The sequence below is a fragment of the Pipra filicauda genome, unplaced genomic scaffold (assembly GCF_003945595.2).
Source record: "Pipra filicauda isolate LSUMZ 115617 unplaced genomic scaffold, ASM394559v2 scaffold120_size2142806_pilon, whole genome shotgun sequence".
In the NCBI taxonomy this organism is placed as follows: domain Eukaryota; kingdom Metazoa; phylum Chordata; class Aves; order Passeriformes; family Pipridae; genus Pipra; species Pipra filicauda.
Window position 1 is genome coordinate 1,708,623 of NW_024103663.1, and position 19,328 is coordinate 1,727,950.

Genomic DNA, 19,328 nt, shown 5'->3' on the forward strand with positions numbered 1-19,328 from the left:
GACACCAGGGTTTAGGCTCCTACCGAAGCAAAAGAGCTCTACAGGACTATCAGCAGAGTGGATCATTCTCTCTCAGGGCTATTTTACTCAAGAGAATCAATTTCAAAAATTGCTCAAAACATCGAATGAAACACAAGTTATCTAAACATCAGATTTTCTAATTTTATTAAAAACGCACAAATTTTATCCAACATGTTTTCTTTCATACAGTGAATGGTCTAATATGCACTGGAGGTCACACAAGCTTAGGTTTATTAGAACAATAAAAGACATATGAGAAATTTAATATATAAAGAAAAAAGTAGCAGCTGTTGACTGCATATTTGACCATAAAATTTAAATATTTTGGACTTTTATTTTAAAGACACAAAAATAAAACCTGTGTGGGTCTATATAAGTCATATTAACAATTCCATGAATGTTCAACAGGACTAAAAATTAGCAAAGATGTTTGTCTGTCTTTTTTTTTTTCTTTTTAACCTTGTAACACTTTTTAAACACCTTCTCGGGTTGCTGGTGCAAAGCACCTTACAGTATTTGTGCTATATATTTACTTTATTTGGCAACTGTCTGGGTTTTGTGGATTTTTTTTTTTCTTTGCCTTCTGTAAACAACACCTTTTACAAACTAGCACAGTGAACCACAAGCCCTGCAATCTGTTAGAACATCTACAGAAAAGAAAATGAACTATTTTGGTTGGTTGCTCAAAATCTTTTGCTTTTGAACAAGAGGTTTTTCTAAAACAGGATTTATTAGTAAAACATTGAGCTCCTGAATTTAACATTAGACGTAAACAGTTGACTGTTTTTAGTTCAATAGAGTCTTTTTGTTTAGCTTTTCTCTCTCTGTGAAGGTAGAATACTTTTTGTTTGTTTGTTTGTTTTTTCAAGTCATTTTCGTTAGAGGTCTGGGTGGTGACCTTTGCTATGATGAGGAGGTTTTTGTACGTGTAGCTTTGTGAAGGTAGAAGAGTTGGTGCTGAGGGCTTAATATTTAGTATTTGCTATTTTTGGAAAAAAAAAAAAAAAAAACAACAAAAAAACCAAACCAAAACCAAAACAAAACAGCAAAGAAAAAAAAAAAGAAAGGAAAAAAGAAAAGTTGTCCCACCTGATCGTCAGCAGGCTGAAATGGCTGAAGCTAAAAAGAGTTTCTTGTTGTCGAACTTTCTGAGAGACAAAAATGAACAAACAGATTCATAATGCCAGAACCATCCTTAACCGGGACCGCTAGAGAGTTCTTGAAGCTTTTTTTTTTCCCCCTTTTCTTTGACCTTTCCTTCATTCAATTATCAATTTCTTATTTTTTTTTTTTTTTTTTTTTTTTTTTTTTTTTTTTTTTTTTTTTTTTTTTTTTTTTTTTTTTTTTTTTTTTTAAAACGAGAAGTTTCTAAGGATTGTGGCTCTTAGGATGACATCCAACAGGGTAAATCAAACTCACGCCATCCTACGGTAATGGCAGCACTTTACTGTACAGCTTCCCCAGTTTCTTTGTCAATGGTACAAAAAAAGTCCCCTCGCTTGTTTGATACAACCATAACATGGAGATTGTCCTGGTCTAGAGCAAAGCTTGCCTTGGAGCGATTGGATTCAGTTCGTTCCCAAGGTAATATTGTCTTAGGGCAGGAGAGATGTTATATTAATTCATTTCTGTACACCATAACAATAAGCAGACTAGATGATCATCACTTACTTAAGACCCAGTTCGTTTTAAAGCTACCACACAGCTGCTTCGTTCATTTCTGGAGGGTGGGACAAGTGATTGCCGTAGTTAGCACCACCGTTGACGGATATCGACGAAAAGGGGGGGCTGGGGCCAAAAACTTCCGCGGACATGGAGTGCAAGGACCCGGGCAGGTTGGGTTCGGGGCTGGGCGAGTCTCCCGGGGGGTGCGACATGATGTCAGTGAAGCGCTGAGCCTCACTGGAGGGGTGATGTCCGGGCAGGGGGTGGTCCATGGCCCCCAGCGGGGTGCCCGACGGCCCCGAGGAGGGCACGAAGGGGAGATCCACGGGGGTCTGCGCTTGAGACGAAGGCGGTCCTTGCGGGAAGAAATCGTAATTGCTTCCAGGGCCGTAATACTCGCTCTGATAATCTGGCGGACAAGGAGAGACAGAGGGAAGGTAACAGGCGGGCACCCGAGCGGGAACGACGCGGGAGCGCTCCCACGGCCGCGCGGCTGGGGGGCTCGGGGCGTCACCCACGAACCCGAGGGGGAAACCGGTTCCTGGGCTGGCCGGGCTCTGGCAGCCCTGGGATCCCTTCCCGCAGAGCAGCGGAGGCACCGACACGAGCCGGCATCCCAAAAACACCGGGGGAACACCGGGGTCCTGCTGGCAGCGCCGCGACGGCCACCCCCGGGAGAGGGAAGTCCCGTGACAGGAGGGGAAGCCGAGCGGGACGGCCCCAGGACAGCGGGACGGCCCCAGGACAGCGGGACGGCCCCAGGACAGCCCCAGGGCTGCGGGGCAGCGCTGCCGGGAGCTGAGCCGGGAGCCTGGCGTGTCCCCCTGGTGTCCCCGCGGGTGTCCGTGCATCCCGGCACGGGGTGTCCGCGGGCACAGGGGGTGAGGGGCCGCGGGGGGGGGAGCGCGTTACCCACCTCCGTAGAAGGAGAAGGGCCCGTTGGGGATGAGCTCCCCGGGCTCCAGCCGGTCCACCAGCGGCCGCATCCTGCGCGGGCTGCGGAAGAAGGCGTGTCGCCGGGCGCCCAGCGCGCTCAGCTGCTTCATCCGCCGCTCCTTGGAGCGCCGGTTCTGGAACCAGACCTGCGCGGGCGGCGGGAGAGGCGCCGGTCACGGGAGCCGCGGCATCGGGGGTCTCGCTCACGCCGCCACCCTGCACCCCCCTTCCCCTCCGTTCCCATCCTCATCCCCACTCCAGGGTCGCGTTTTTCCCCTTTCCCCGTCTCTTTTGCCGGTGCACCCCTAGCCCAGCTCCTTCTCGTTCCAAACGGGGCCAAACCCACGCGTGACGGCGGCCCCGCTCCCCGCCGGCTGCAGGTCAAGAATGATTGAGTTAATTCTTATTACCCTGACAAGATTACTGCTAATTACTCTCACACTGAGCCTCTCCAATCTAACCTCGCCTTTAATGGTCCTTTAACCCCCCATTACCCCAGCGCTGCGGGTTTATAAACCTTTTAATAATTCCAGCGCATTGTCATTCTTATTTACCCATTAACCCCTCACATTTCTGGTTATTAATTTCGAAACTACTTTCAGCTTCTTCAGGATTTTTGAGAATAAACCCGCGGCTCCCGGGAAGGAGCCGACGGGCTGGGAAGCACCGGGAAGCTGCCGGGGCACCTCGGTAACAACGATTTAAAAGGTCGGCGGGGCTTTCTCCAGCTCTGCCGTGCGGGGGGTGCCGGGCACCGGCCGCTCCTCATCCCTGCATCCCCAGAGTCGCATTCCCGCATCCCCCGGAGCCGTGCCCGGTGCCCGGAGGCGGCGGTACCTGGATGACCCGCATGTTGAGGCCAGTCTCCTGTGCCAGCTGCTCCCTGATGTGCCGGGTGGGTTTTGGGGTGGCCGCGAAGGCGGCTTTCAGAGTCTCTAGCTGTTTGGCTTTGATGGTGGTGCGAGGTCCCCGCCGCTTGGCCCCCAGGTTCTGGTCGTCGTTTTCGTTGCTGCCCGTCTCCTTGTCGGACACGTTGGCGCTTTCCGAGTCCTTGGCGTCGTCCTGGGAGGGGTCTTGAGAGTCGGGGGACAGGCTGGGGTCACTGCCGGTGGTGGCTGGGGGAGAGCAAACCGGGTCATGGTCAGCCAGGGGCGGCCAGGGGGAAATAACGACCGTGACGGACAGGCCGCGGTACGACAGGGGAGAGGAGGGGAGAGGAGAAAAAAGGGAGAGGAGAAAGGGAGAAGAAAAATAAAGGAGGGACAATGGAGAGGAGAAAGAAATGAAACGAAAAGAAAGGGAGAGAAGAAAGGACAGGAAAAAGAAGGGAAAGGAGGAGAGAGAAGAGAAGGGAGAAAGGAAAGAAAAAAGAAGGAAGAAAGAAGGAAAAGAAGAAAGAAAGGAAAAGACGGGAGAAAGAAGAGGAGAAAGGAAAGGAGAGAAGAAGGGAGAAGAGCATCTCATCCGAAGGAGCAGCCGGGGCTGAGCACATCCCTGCCCGCATCACCCGGGCTGCGCTCCCTCACCTGAATGCAGGCTGTTTTCTTTGGCAGTATTGCTGTTATTTAGGTAATCTTCTTTGCAGACAAACTTGTTCTCGTCTATGATGTAGAGCTCCTCGCCGGTGGAGAGTTGCTTGTTACACATCATACACGTAAAACAGTTCAAGTGGAACACTTTGCTCCGCGCCCTGCGGACCAGGTCGCTGGGGGAGATGCCCTGGGCACAGCCCGCGCACTTGGTCCCGAAACACCTGCGGAGAGAGGCCGGGCAGCGGGTCAGCAGCGCCCGCCGAGCCGCGGGGCCCCGCGCCCCTCACCGCGGCCTCCGCTCGCCCCGCCTGGCCGTGCAAAAACGCAATTAAACAAAATACGGCGTCCCCGCGCGGAGGGCTCTCTCTTCCTAACGAGGGAATTCTTGACGCTGTATTTTTTTAAAAACAAAAATCAAATCGGCCTGGGCAGCGGGGCTGCGGGACTGATGGACCCCGGGGCTGCGCTGCCCAAGGTGTCCCCTGCGCCCCGACACCGCGTTAACGACGCTCTAATAAACACCACGCAGAAATTCCATCCGTTCCGAACGCTGCTACCGGCCCCGGCCGGAAGAGCCGCCGGTGCGGGCAAGGTCAGCGCGGGGAGCGGGGGGACGGCGGGGCCGGACCCGCGGCGGGGCCGGGGGCCTCCCGAGTCCAGCTCGACCCCGCGGGGCTCTCGGGACCGGGGCAGGGCCGGGCCGATCCCCGCGGAGGAGCGGCGGGCTCGGGGCAGTGCCGGTCCCCGTGCCCAGGAAGAAGCGGCTGCGGGGCTCGGGCCGCGCGTTGTGCGGGTGTGCGGTGGCGGCTCGGCGGCCGCCCCGGCCCCGAGCCGGTCCTTGCCCTCCTCGCCGGAGTGCGGCGGCGGGGCCCGGCACCGGCGGCCGCTCCGAGCCCGGGATTGATCCCGGTGCCGGGATGCGCGGGGGAAGCGGCGGCGAGAGAGCGTCGGCACCCGCTGCCCTCTCCATCCATGCGGCGGGGAAGGGTCGCTGCCCTCCGGGGCAGCCTGGGCTCGCTTGGACGGGAGGCGATGGGCCCGCGGAGCGCCCGTACCGGGCCTTCCCCGGCGGCACCGGGCCCGGGCGAGCAGGGAACAACGCGGGACTCCGGCCCGGACAGCGCCGCGCTCACGGCCGCGGAAAGCCCCGGCGGGGTCACCCCGGCTCCCAGCATCGGGCCCGGGACGGCCCCCGCACACCCCCCGCCACGGGCCCGCAGCACCCCCGCACCGCTCTGCCCGTCGATAGTTCGGGAGGAACTTTGGGGAACTCGAGATCGGCCCGTCACCGACACGCACGGCCCGACGGGCCCTTCCCCGGGCCCGACCCCCGCCGCCGGTCACCGGGAGAAATAACAGCGCTTCGAGACGTTCGCGTGTCACGGGGAGGGAAGAGGCGCTTGTGGGTCCCGCTGACAACGGGGGGAAACAGCAGAAATAAAGAGGAAAAAAAACGGAGATGGAAAACGGATGGAGAGGAGCGGCAGGGCCGGTACTTACCGAAAGAAGTCGTTTTTGCAGTAAAGCTTGCCTTCTCGCGAAAAGCATTTCTCTGTCAAATTGCATTTACATTCACAGCACTGAACACACTTCACATGCCAAGCCCTGTCCAGTACATTCAACAAAAACCGGTCCAAGATCGGCCTTTTGCAGCCTGCACAGTGAACCATTGTCTTTGGTTAGTTCTGAGGGGGGCAGCGGTTTCCCAGGTGTCAAGAAAAAAAAATTAAAACAACGATTTTTTTTTTCAAAAAGATGACAACACCGGCATAGGTTTGCTTTTTGTTTTGTTTTGTTTTTTTTTTTTTTTCCTCTGTCTCTCTCTTTTTTTTTTTTCTGTGAGTGTATGTGTTTGTTTTAAAAGCCTTGGAGAAGTGAAGGAGGAGAAAAAGAAAGGGAGGAAGAAGAAAAATCTTCGTTCGAGTGTCCTAGGAGGGGTACACAGGAGAACCCCCCACTGCCCAGCGCTTCGACACAGCCGTAGGATCCCGGCTGCTACCAACCACACGGATAATAATAATAATAATAATAATAATAATAATAGTAACAATAAAACAATAACGGCTATAAAGATCGGCGTTCAGAAAAAAATAAAAATTAAAAAATTAAAAACAAAACCGCCAAAAAGCGAGCATGATGAGTTTTTCTCGAGTCTGAGGTAGAGCAGTCAGGAGTCAAAGTGCTTTTCCCAAAGAGAAATCAAAGGAGGAAAAAATATAATAATAATAATAACAATAACAATAATAATAATAAATAACGAGCCGGGACATGGAGAGGCGGTGGCGGTCAGACGGGCTGTGGCTGCTGCCGCGGCGACATCGCCCTGACGCGGGGTTGGGGACACGCGGGGACGGGGACACGCTCCGCCGCTCCTCGCTCCGCCGCTCGCTCTCGCTTCTCTCCCTCTCCCTCGACGTCTCGGCGGCCCCGTCCGTCCGTCTGTCAGTCCGTCCGTCCGTCTATCAGTCCGTCCGTCAGTCCGCCAGTCAGCCCTACCTACCCCCGCGCATCGCTACCCGCGGCGGCCGCCCGTGTCCCCGCCGAGCCGGCGCGGCGTGGCATGGCCCGGGCGGTGTCGGTGTCGGTGCGGAGGGCCCGGGGCGGGCGGGCCGGGCCGGGCGGAGGGCGCGGGGCAGAGGGGCGGCCCCGCCGTCCGGCCGCGCTGGGGGCTCTGCTCATGGTCCCGGCGCCGCCGCCGCCGCAGCCTTATGGACCGCGCGCGCACGTCACGGCCCGGCCCGGCCAATCGCCGCCGCCGCCGCCGCCCCCCCGCGCCCGCCGCGCCCGCGCCGGACGGGGCGTCCGCGCCCCTTTATAGGAGCCGCCGGGGCGCCGCCGCCGCCTCCGCCCGCGCCGGCCCGCCGGCCGACCGGCACACCGACATCACCGACCGGCACACCGACAGACACACTGACAACACCGACAGCACCGACCGGCACACCGACAGACACGCCGACCCACCGGCACAGCGACCGGCACACCGACGGCCACCAGAGCCCGCTGGCAGCGGTAGGTTCGTGTCGGTGCGCGGATGAGGGGACGGCGGGTGCGAGGAGACGGGGCGGCTCGATGGGGTCTGGCACCCCCCGCACAGGGTCACGGGTCCGGTATAGGGGCAGCTCGCTGGCGAGCGGCGGCGAACGAGATGCCGGTGTAGCGGGGCTTCCCCCGTCGCGAACGGCGCGGCCCGAGGGCGCGGGGGCTCCCGCGCTGCGCAGAACTGAGGAGAACCCGCCTGTCCCGGGAGGAGCCCTGCGGTGCGGCCGGGGCCGGGCCCCGTGCGCTCCGACGGGGCGGCGCCGGTGGGGAGGGGGCGGCGGGCCCGGGGCCCCCCGGCCTCCGAGGGCAGTGCGAAGGCGCCGGTCACTTCGCGGTGGTTCCGTTACCGGCGCTCGCAGTGCCCGTCCCGGGCCGAGGAGCACCGGCTACCGGGATGGACTTTTTTTTTGGGGGGGTGGTAAATAAAGATTAATTCGCTTTTACCTTCCAAGGGTCGGTCGGTACCGGGGCGGTGCGGAGGGACGAGGTTTCTCTTTCCTTTGCGCTCTCCTGGCCGGCGGGAGCCACCGCTCCGGGGAGGTGTCACCACCCGGTCCCGGGCCCCGCCAGCCCCGAAGCCGGCCCCGCACCGTCCCCTCGGGCCGGCTGAGCCTCCGCCGGGGAATTAGGAAGGGAACGGCAGATTGAACGGCCCCGGCGTGCCCGGGGTTACACACACGGTTGGCAGCCGGGGCTGAGCGCGGGGGTCGGCGGAGGCCCTCCCCGGAGCCCGCAGCATCCCCCGCCTGTACCCACCGACCGCGCTCTCTTTCACGTCTGTTTTCCTCATCCTTGAGGAAAAGAAAAAAGCGAGGGAGGGAGAAATTGGAAGATAAAAAGGAAAAGGAAGGCAGGAAGCCCGCTCCGCGCGGGGGGCAGCCGGACGGGCGGGAGTGCGGAGCCTGCCCGGTCCGGCAGAGCCAGTTCCCGGGGCTGTCCCCGGGCCGAGACATCGCCTCGGAGCTCCTGCGGATGTTTAAAAGCCCGGGGGTTGCGTTCACGATATCATCTTTGCCCCCCTCGCAGGTCCCCCCTCGCGGCCATCCCCTCCCCGTCGGGGCGCGCACCGGGCGCGCAGGGCTCCCCCCGCCCAGCTGCTGGGCCGCTTTGCCGCCGCTCTCGGGGATCAATAGAGCCCTGGGCTCCCCCCGCCCGGTGCCCCCGCACATGGGCCGCTTCTCATGCGGAGCCGCGGGGCCGGGGCGGGCGGGCGGCCCCGCTCCGCCGCCCGGGAAGGCGACAGCTGCGGGCAGCCGTCAGGGGAGCGCGACCCTCGGCTGCGGCCCCCGGTGACATGTGTCGGTGGGGATGAATGAGGGGAAGGAGATGAGCATCTCGTGTCCATCAAGCACCAGTTTTTCACAGCGATTTTTTTTTTCTCCTTTCCCAGGCGCTAGCGAAAGCATCTGGTTCTCCCCTGCTCCCCGGGGGGCACAGACCGCTGCCCACCCCCACCTCCCCGGAGGTGCGGGGTGCCCCCGCACCGCTGTGATTATCGCGGGGCTCTGCCCGCCCGCCCCGACACAAGCAACCCCCCCAAAATCCCGCTCGGGGGAAGTGGCAGCACAGACGAGGGGGGCTGCTCCCCCCGGTCGGAGGGGGCAGTGGGTGTCCCCCATCCGCCTCACCCCCCAACGGGAACCCCGACCCAGAGCAGGCGTTTGAGAGGAGAAAGTGCTCGCGCTTGTTTCCAGCAGGATCCGAAAATCAAACCCCGCTATCCCCAGGCTCCCTCGAGTCTTCTGTGCCCCCCAGGACACTCGTGTCCCGGCGTGGGGCACCCACGGGAGCCCCAGACGGAGGGGAAAAATCCCCCAAAGCCACGGGGATGGGCGGCACAGTCCCCTCCTAGGGCCGGGCCTCTGAGTCGGGGTGGATTTTTTGTTTTTCACTGCATCTCGCAATTCGCCCAGATCCGTTCCCGGCCGGGTCCGAGCCCCCAGCCCCGGGCGGGACCGAGCCCACCCGTGCTCAGCAGGGAGCCGGCCGGGATGTTCCAGAGCAACCTCGCTCGGCCTCGGTGAGGGACATTAGAAGCGTACAAAAAGAAAGAAAGAGAAAAAGAGGGACATCAGAAGATGTTTTTAAAAGGAGAAAATTAAAAAGTAAAAAAAAAAAATTAATAGAGAAAAAAGGTTAAAAAAACAGAGAGAAAGTAAAAGAGGAAAAAAAGAAAAGAAAAAGGAGTGAAAATAAAAGACTAGAAAAACCAGACCAAAAAAAAAAAAAAACCAAACAAACAAAAAGCCCAAACACAAACTCAAATTAATTTTAAATCTAATACAGAAGGAGGGGGGAAAAGTCCTTTTCAGGCGAGTTTAAATTTGCATTTTATTGGTGTCGTTCCCGTCTTTTTAGTTAAACATCACCCTGTTTATCATCCCCCTTTCCCCACCGCTGCGCTGGGTAATGGGATTTCTCTCTCCTTTACGGTGCACCGGTGCCGTACAAACACCGGAGCCCTCTCGCCGAGGACCACCGCGGTGCGTTGCGGGGCATCCCCGCATCCCCAGCTGCTCCCTCCCTCCAAACCAGGCAAAAACTTCCCTCCCACGCGCTCGCAGACACTTTCCACCATGTCCCTCCCCCGACAGCATTAAGTTTTCCCCTCTTTACCTATTCATTTTTAATTTGATTTTTTTTTCCCCCCGTCCTTTTTAACCTTTCACAACGACCGCGCACGGGATCGGGGATGATACCGCGCTTTGCGCGACCGGCGGAGCCGGTGACCGGCAGCATCCCCGACGCGGGGGGAGGCCGGGGGAGGCCCTGAGTTCCCGTTCCGACCCCTCCGCATCCCGGTGGAGCCCTGCCCGGGGTGCGGGGGTCGCTCCGAGACGCCGCCGCGCTCCCCTCCGGGAGCTACCGGAGCGCCCCCCGCCACCCCGGGCAGCGCCGCGGGGGGACAGCCCGTGGAGAAAGTGGGGGTCGCATCTCTCACCCCCCTCCCCACCACTTTCCCCCGCAGAAAGAGCGCCTCCGCCTGATTAAATATATATGCGGTTAATGCACTATCCAAATATTGAAGTTAAGATGTAATTAAGCCTGTAGAACATCCCCGCGCAATAAACCCCATGGCTGGACAGGATCCGTCGCCAGGTTTGTTTTAAAAGAGCTTTAAAAAAAAAAAAAAAGAAGAAGAAGAAGAAGAAGAAAAAGAAAAAAGATCTTTAAATTATGTATTAGAGGGTCCCAGTTTATCCTGCCACACTCGGGTCGATGCTGAGGGTAAACACGGCACTGTCCCCCCCGGCTCCGCTCGCCTTTCCCTTTTCTTTTATTTCTTTTCTGTTCATTTTCCTTTTTCTTATTTATTTTCCTGCCCCCCTCCCCCGTGATTAGCCCTCCCGGGTTTCTTCCCACGTCGCTAAATGTTGTCGCTTACACTCCAAGCTCATGCATTGTTTATGCGAAATATAGTTAATAAATAATTACAAATCCGAGGTGTGCGGCTCTGCCTCTGACTGACGGGAAAGTGGCCGGGAAGGGGGTCCCCGAGCCCGCCCGGGAGCGGGGCCCGGCGGGGCAGCCTGGGGGGCTTCGGGGCGAGCCCGGTGGGGGGTGCGGGTGTGTGAGAGCTGAGCGGGGTCCTTCACGCTGTTAAAGGGCGGATAAAAGACGAATAAAAGAGAAAAGAAAGAAAAGTGAAGTGGTAGCGGGGGCGGGAGGGGGGGCTATAAAAAAAGAGGGTGAAGCGAACCCCCGGAGGATGCACCGCTCCCGGCTCATCCATCTTCATTGTCTCCGTGTGTGCAAAAGCAACTCCAGTCTAAGGAAAAGCCACTATCAAAGCCATGGCTTTATTTTATATCCTATAGATCAGGAGGGAGGCAAAGCTTTATTTTCGCCCAGAGACAGATATTTTATTTCTCTCTTACGGTTTTATGTGTGAGAGATGTCAAAAAGGTAAAATAGATTGCTAATGCATAGGCAAAACGAAGCTGTTTTGGCATGCTCTGTGTCAGGAGGGCTCCCAGGGAGCGCGGGCTGGGGATTTAGGGCTGATGGGGGACTCGAGGGGATTCTGCTAAAACATCTCTCTCCATAAATCCAGCCGCGTGGTCAGCGCGAGCGGCAGAAGGAGTTTTAAAGGGGAAGAGTTGGGGCGCGGTGGAGCAGAGCGGGGACCCCCACGACCCCCGGCCCCGCCGCCCCCGGCCCGCCCCGTCCCGTCGGGGCTCCGGGGGGTTGCAGCGGTTGTTCCCATCGCTTCTCCCGGCGGAGCTGCGGCGCTGGGGACCCCTCGGCGACGCTGCCGGCGGCACAAAGCGCTCCCGGCTCATCCCGCCCGGCCAAGACGAGCCCCCACCACCCCCCAAACCGCCTCCTCGTTTTTTCTCTCCCAAACGAGCACCCACCCCCCGACATCGGTCTAAGCCCCGGAGCGGCGGCTGCTCAGCATCTGCCTCCCCGACCCCGGCAGCGGATCTGCACGGACCTTTTCCAAAGTTAAAATATATCTCCCCAAGCTGCAACAATTTTCATACTTTTTGACCTCGGGGATTTACTTAGCACGTTAAGTTCAAGGCTCAGAAGCCCAGGGCTATTACTCATTTAGGCACTCCCACCACCAACACTTTTCACCACATATTTTATCATTTGACTTCCTGGCTTAAATTCATGTTATGGCAAATAATGGATGGTAATACTTTCCCCCTTCCCCATGTTAATTGTCTTGTCTGACAGCCTCCGCATTTGAAGTGATTTAAAGCAAACAAGGGTGCAGCGAGAGCAGGAGACAAACCAGCACAAAACCTCTGCGGGAGCCCTGCGGCTCCGGCTCTTCCCTCCCAGGTTGGGGGCTGGATCCAGAGCACAGCAAAGCCCCCTCTAAAGCGTCGCCCAGCTCTTGCTGGGGTCACTGCCATGCAGAGGCTGCTTCCCCCCAGTGCCCTGCAGCCCCCGGGGTGACATGGGGGGGGTAAGCTCGGGCCTGCCTTGGGCCCCTCTGGCTCTGCTGTCCAAAATATTGCTTCCTCGAGGTGGCTGAAATGGGAAATCAAACCAGAGCGCTATTTGCAAATTAAAAAAAGCAAGGTGTAGTTGATTAGCAAATTAATTATTTCAGTACCCCCAGGATTATATTGTTTTTCTAAGTTCTGTGGGCCTGTGTAATTTACTAATTTCACAGTCACTGAACTTCCCTGGGAGTGAGAGGCAACCTCTCCCACCTCTCTGACACGTCCTCGGGATCCTGCGTGGAGGCAGCGGCTCCGTCGGCAGTGTCAGAGGGAAGAGGGTGCCCAGACCTTTCCCTCTGCTCCTGCCACTGACCTGCTGCCTGACCCTGGCCAAATTCTTTGTTTCTCTTCTTTTTGAGGTGGACAGTGCCTTCCTTCCCAACAGAAGCAGCTCCTCCAGCTTAGAAAGCAGTAACCACAGAGGTTTTCCTCTACCCAACACTATCACTGGCTTCCTGTATCCGTATGGAGAAAGGGCTGCTGCGTTACTTGTCCTTCACAAGCAGCTGGAGAAGAGAATTCACAGCCTAAAAGGGTTTTTGTCACCAGCAGAATGTCAGTTTTTGGTGTCTGACACCATCATCACACAGACCATTTGGGGAAAATAACTGAAATCCAAACAAACAGGACTATGCCAAAAAAAGGCAGGGATAATATGCCTGCAGTGGTGGGAAACCAGCGCTGCCCTCTGCCTACCTGCCACAGATGCAGGAGCAGGGCTTGGTTTGGGGTGAAAAAAAGCATCCCCTGGACCAGGTACCACAGAACCACGAGCTTCCCTCGCCAGGTGAGACAATGGATCCAGAGCTCCTGGTTGTGTTTCTGTCTGTCTGCTTAGTCCTGACTCCTGACTAATCTTCTATATATAGATTCTGTTTGTTACGTTACTATATAATATCCTATTTATATAGGTTTCTATTTTAAGGGTTCTGAGAGGCCACAGAGGTTCTGCCCAGCCTGCCTTTCCCCACTTTATTGGCCACACACAAACCCAGGCAGCTGGGTTAGTGCAGTTTGAGCCCAACCAAGTTCCTGACTCCTGGGTGCCTCCAGCCCAGCACGAAATTTTGTCTGCTTGGGACAAGTGGCCAAGAGCCAGGTAAGAGGCAGCCGTGGTGTGGGAGCCCATGGCTGCAAGTGCTGGGAATGTGGAGGGAACCAAAGAGGTCACTGCACGCTCCAGGCAGGGCTCGTTAGCGCTGCACTGCGTGTGGAACCTGAGCTGCTAATCGAGCATCACCACCCCACTGGCATGGAACTGGAGCACGGCAACAGGATGTGGTCAAACACATTGTTTTATAAAAAAATGCACATTTTTTGTAAAAACTCTGCGTCCTTCCCCTCCTCTGTGAGAGGTGCCCTGAGCTTTGCTGACGCACACCAGCCCATCTCGGTGCGACAGCGAGGATGTGGCACCCACAGTCCCATTACTCTGAAATGCATCAATATGCTGTGTTCGAGACAAAAACCCAGATCATCTTGGTCTAGAATGTGAAATTTTACCAGTTCCAGCTATTTTTTTTCAGGAGAAGCCGGGGCTGAGCTGCATTGCCGTGAGGGTCCTGCCTGCCAGTGCTCTGCTGTCCCCCGCTGTGCTCCAGGAGAAGCACCCACACAGGGCAGAGCCACACGCTGGCACTGCCACGGAACAACCCTCCGTGCTCAGAAGCTCACTTTAAAAAACACAGATTGTTCTAAAATAATCCTTCCTCGGCATCACTGGGCTGTTATTCCAGCCAGGCCTGGCAATCCCTGCCAGTGTCACTGTGTTGGTGAGGCAGCGCAGGAGGGCACGGGGGGGAAGCAGCTTCTCGAGGGTCAGCCAGAGATGGACACAACCCAAACCTCCCAACTCCCACTTAGACACATTTTACCTCTCAGCTCCCTTTTTTACTGTCTTCCTTGGTGGGTGGGGTGAAAAAACAACCCTCCAGACCCCGTGTGTGTTGCTCTCTCCAGGGCTGGACGTGGCTCCAGAGCCTGGCACAGGGCATCATCCGCACTGGGAACGCAACCCCACAGCAGCATTATCATTCCAAAGTGGCAAAAACATCACGCCAAAGGCTGCTCACCCCTGGCTTTGTTGTGCCACGGTCTGAATCAGCCCTTTTCCTGCTGGATGCCGTCAGTTGTGTGTTGGTCTCCTGGCAGCTGGCTGGGAACATCCTGCACTACAGCCGCTCACGTCAGCTGCTCCCAGGAACACGCTCGGGGCCGCACACCCAGCCTGGCTCATCAGCCAGTGGGAGCCACTCCCTGCTCCTCTCCCTACCCACGACCCTTCTCAAGTCACTGGGTTTGTCACTCATGAGTTACTGGGGACTGAGGGCTCTGCGTCAGCCCAGTTCTGGTGTGCTCCTCTCATCTCTCTCTATCCACAGGTGGAAATGTCTCCAGAGAGCAGAGGCCGAGGCACCCACAAACCAGCGTAACCACGGAGGCACCGGAGGCTTTTCCTTACAAACAAGTAAACCTTGTCCCTTATTTATCTGCACTTCCTTTAGGGGCAACCCCAAACCCTAGTGAACAGATTCACAAAGTATCTTTCTCCTGCCTGGGAAACGTCACCATTTTCACTGAAGCCAAGGAGCTGTTCTGTGCTGGTGGTGTCGTGTACGTATGAAAACGGAAACTTCCCGAGATGTTCAGACTCGGAAACTGAGAGTCTGCAGAACTCCCAGCCAATGTGGGTTTTTTCAGTCACTGAAATAAAATCTACATTGCTGCAATTAGTTAATATTTGTAAAGCCCCTAAGATTGCAGAATAAATGGCCGAAGGAAATTCTCATGGTTATTAGATAAATGTGTTAATAATAACGGCGATGGCTGGTGAGGACACGTCGCTCCTAATGATGTACAATTTATTTCCCTAAGACTGTACTAATAAACAAAACTTGCTTTTAAAATCTGATGTATTTATTCCATATATGCTCTCAGATCAAAGGAGTTTCTCTCCCCACAGCATGGTCTTCCTCTTCTCCCTCCCTGAAATCTCTCATTAACTCTTGCCATGCCGTGTTGTTGATAACAGGACACGCACCCCTCCGCACTCAGCACTCCACATATTAAACGCTGCTGCCCTTGGATGCGGCCTGACATCCTGCTGCCAGCACAGGGACATCCCAAAGGGTCACTGAACCTCTGTGATGGAGTGTTGGTGTTTGTCCTCATCCCAGCTTGGGCTTTGCAGGGAATCCCTGCATGGATCTCCAAGTCATGGATCACCCGCGTTCTCTCCAACCAACCTAAGCACACACCGCATGTTATGTCCCTGTTATCACTTCTCCTGTAAAACCAGAGAAGCTGCTCCAGAGGAGCACTGTCACAAAGGACAGTGTTTCCTTTCCCTTCAAGGGCCAGCTCTCACAGCAGCTCCGTGCCCGTGGTGTCTGCACAAGGTGAGGAGCAGCGGGGAGCGGCGCCGGGCTCTGTGCCGACAGAGCTGTGCGCAGAATCCCTGCCCTCGCCTGCCTTTGCACAAAATCGATAGGGTGCTAATTCCAAACACATCTTTTCTGCATACCTGCAGGAGATTATGTCCCTGCCCCGGGAAGCACACACAGGGAGAGGTTCCCTTCCCACCTCTGACCACAGCCTGGATGAGCAAACGCCGAGGGCAGAGTCCTGTGGCGCTGCGGGGCCGCTCCGGTGTTTGAGGAGCGGTTTAGGGCTGTGCGTGCTCTGCAAAGGAGATTTCCTACTGCTGCTTTTAAAACCCCCCATTAATATTCCACAGGGCTGGTGCTTCATGCGGGAGGGAAATGCCATTTCCAAATACCGATGCCGTTCTCATTCCCTCATTTGAATTCGAGCACTTTCGTACGCAAGACACCGACTTGTTTGGCTTTCAGAATGACCACGGGAAAGCTTTTTCCAGTGGCAATACTTAAAACAAGTCACTGCACACCGACAGGGACAGTCGTGTTTGGGGTCCTGATGCCACCCAGGACACCAGGGTGTCATTTGGGGTGACTCCTGCATCACTGCAGAGCCCTGAGAGGTGAGTGTGCACCACCTTTGCTTTCCAGAGGGAAAGCAAGTGGAGGTAGGCACCCATAAAGCATCCTGACCCTTCAGATTTTTGTGGAAATCCCTGCCCTGGATGCTCCAGGGTCATGCCAGGGCTGTGCCTGGTGCTTGGTGCCCAGCTGAACACGTGCCATCCCCAGACAGACACAAACCAGGCTGCTACTCACACAGGCTGTAATAATGCATGAGTGTTTCAAATTCAGACAGAGAGAGGAAGAGAAATGTTTGAAAAGAGCAGTTTTAGAATTTTATAATTAACAGAAAATACCCTGTCCTTGGGCATTCCCCCCTGTGAGGTCCAGCTCGTCCCAGGGAAGGGTGGGAGGCTGGACCAGGCAGGTCCATCCTAGAGCTATCACCCCCTGGGGCTGGATCCACCTTCAGAGCCCAGGGTAGGAGAGGGAAAATCACATCCATCTGGAAAATACATGGGGTTTTTTATTACTACTAAAATTAGGAAATCCACATTACCCCTAGAATCAGGAAATGCACCTTTGGAGGTGTTTGCCCAACTACCTGAGGGACCTGGTCAGGTGAAGGTCTCTGGGCAGGGAAGAAATTCCAAGATAAAGAATAAAATTAATCTACAGTGGGAAGCCACACGAAAAGCTGCTCATCTTTCACTGCCCTGACATGTTGCTGCTTTTTTTGTGTGTCTGAAAAAAATCAACTGAACTCCTGAGTTGACATGAAAATAAAAAAAATATAGTTAAAACAACTCTGAAATGGTCATACAACCAAAATACCTGCATGAGATGTTAAACCTTCTATCAGGGAGCTCAGCTGCCTTTTTTTTTTTTTTTAATAAATCTACAAAATATAATTAAATTGGTGATGGCAAAAAAAAAAAAAAAAGGAGCCCAGTCCAAACCCTTATAAGGATATTTCAGCCATGCTGAGGTTCCTTTTCCATAAATGTTAAGCAGACATCTGTAAACATAATTGGAATTTACTGCACACGTGAATAACTGCATATAAATTAGCCTGTGTGGTTGGGGTTTAAGGAAGGGCTGCAGGTCCCCCCCCCTTGTCGATAAGACGCCGGCGTTCCCGGAGCACATCCCAGCTCAATTCCAAATGTCAATTTGCTACGTTTTAATTTTTTGTTTCTTTTTTTTTTTTTTTTTTTGCCTGGTTCTATTGCCTTGTTACATTTATCATAAAGCCCCTATACATGAGACAAATTCTGCTGAATTTCGTGCGTTCCCAGGTTTGTTTACCAGGCTGATAGTTATTCTTTCGGAAAATGCGGAGCGGTATTGTCAGGGATTGCTCAATATTAATGACGGAGACCCGGGCACTGGAGAGAGCTGAGTGAGCACAACTTCATTCCACCATTCCTCGGGGGTTTTTTCCCCTGTATTTTTTTCTCCCTTTTCCTTTTTTTTGCCTTCTTCTTTGTTATGGGCAGGACCGTGCAAAGCGTGGAGCCTTCTGGCCCTCACCCTGGAGGGTCCCACGGCCAGATCCCTGCTTTTCCATTGATCAAGTCAGTGATCAAGAACATTGATCCAGTCAATGGAAAAACATCCAACTTCTGTGGCTCAGGATCAAGCTTTTAAGCACCTGCTTAACTTTATGCCCAGGGGCTGGAAAGTCCTAGTTAAGCCACAGTGAAACCTGTGCATTGTGATGAAGGTGCCTCTTCCTCCTCATGCCCTTCTCCACCCTCCTGTCCTCACACGGGTCCAGTGAAAAGTTGGGAATCCCATACTGGGAGCAGAGGGGAAAGCAGGAGGGGCACGGTGAACTTGTCAAGCCTTGGTTGAGCCCAGCATGAAGAAAGGTGTCCAGAAACACATAATTTAGCTAAAACAAGGATTATTTTGGAGTCAGTCAGGAGTGGGGTTGACACAAAGCCACATTTTCTGTGGATTTAGTGGAAACAAAGGGTTGTGCCCATTCCCAGTGACACCTGGCTCAAACCAGCTCAGCCTTGGGCTGTGAATTTGGAGGAACAAATTCAACCAACCCCACTGGTTCGAAACAAATATTAGGAGTTGGACTCAATGGTCCCTTCCAACCCAGGATGAACTATGCTCCTACAAAATGTGAGCCTGAAACTCACTGGACTGAGGTGCCAAAGTGCCTTTGGGGCATGGACCCACACGCTGCCAGGCTGGGGAAGGACCACACGGCACAGTAGACAGGGGCAAGGCCAAGAGGAGAAATCCCTCCTGCCCTGGAATAAACCCCTGGATGAGGCAACAACGCTGATCCCAGATCTGTTGAATTCCAGGGGAAGCTGGACACAAAAATGCCTCTGCACTGGGTGCTCCAGGGCGGTGGAGCCAAGGAGGTGTTTGGGGGAGCTGAATGGGCGTCACATACAGATGGCCACTGGCCAGAGGTGGGCACAGGACAACGCTGTGCTCTGTGGAAGGTCCTGCATTCAGCCCCCAGCCCTGCCGTGGCACGACGGGAGGCGTTCCCGAGCGAGCGTTCTTCGGGATAACGCGGAGTAACCGGGTGATTTATCCCATTGTCACTCTTCAAAGGCGCAGTTGTTTACCATCCATCTCTCCCCACAAGCCCTGTTTGTTCGGAGGGGGCCGCAGGAAGCCCCGGGCTGTGACCCCCCCCGGGCCCGTCGCCGTTCTCACCTTGACTCGGCGCTGCCGGAGCCCGGTGCGGGCACCCCGCGCCTTCCCGAGGGATGCTCGCAGAGACCTGGGAGCGGGGAGGGCTGACCTGAATTTAACCTCTCTGCCAGCCCCACATTTGCTGGCGAGGGGAAGTGAGAGATGTGGCAGCCCGGCCAGAGCCGGCGACAAACTGCCGGTGTTTTTTGGGATGAAGGAGATGACACCGGGGTGGGGGGGGAGGTGTTGGGTGGGTGGGAAGTGCTTTGCCTGCACCTCACCTGCCTGTGTGGCCACGACTTGTGGTCACCCCCGAGCCTCCCTGGTCACACAAGGCTCATTTTATAATTCAAAATTATCAACTAAGATTTTTTTTTCCCCCAGGTCATTCCAATTTCTTTCAAATCCACCTACTTGATTTTAGTGTCAAAGGGATTTTCTCCCTCTCTCAAGTTGTTTTCACTTAAAAAAATAATAAAAAAAAAAAGAAGTCCTGGAGCACCAGACAGAATAATGAGCAGACTCACTATTTAGTCACAGAATGACCTGAAATTTCTCCAAGG

At 55.2% G+C, this 19,328-nt stretch overlaps 1 protein-coding gene and 1 long non-coding RNA gene across 2 annotated transcripts; one reads left to right on the forward strand and one right to left on the reverse strand.

Annotated features, from left to right (window-relative positions):
• Nucleotides 1-1,368: 1,368 nt before the first annotated feature.
• LHX1 (LIM homeobox 1) lies at nt 1,369-5,940 on the reverse strand. The gene is made up of 5 exons (XM_027751681.2): nt 5,655-5,940; nt 4,149-4,375; nt 3,460-3,737; nt 2,603-2,768; nt 1,369-2,095 (listed from the first exon to the last, which is right to left on the reverse strand). Exons 1-5 carry the CDS (start codon nt 5,822-5,824, stop codon nt 1,716-1,718), a joined length of 1,221 nt encoding a protein of 406 aa, XP_027607482.1. The 5' UTR covers nt 5,825-5,940; the 3' UTR covers nt 1,369-1,715.
• A 1,143-nt stretch (nt 5,941-7,083) lies between these two features.
• Nucleotides 7,084-15,060, forward strand: LOC120324488. The gene is made up of 2 exons (XR_005565843.1): nt 7,084-7,163; nt 12,514-15,060. It is a non-coding gene; the product is annotated as an uncharacterized LOC120324488 (long non-coding RNA).
• The last annotated feature ends 4,268 nt before the right edge of the window (nt 15,061-19,328 follow it).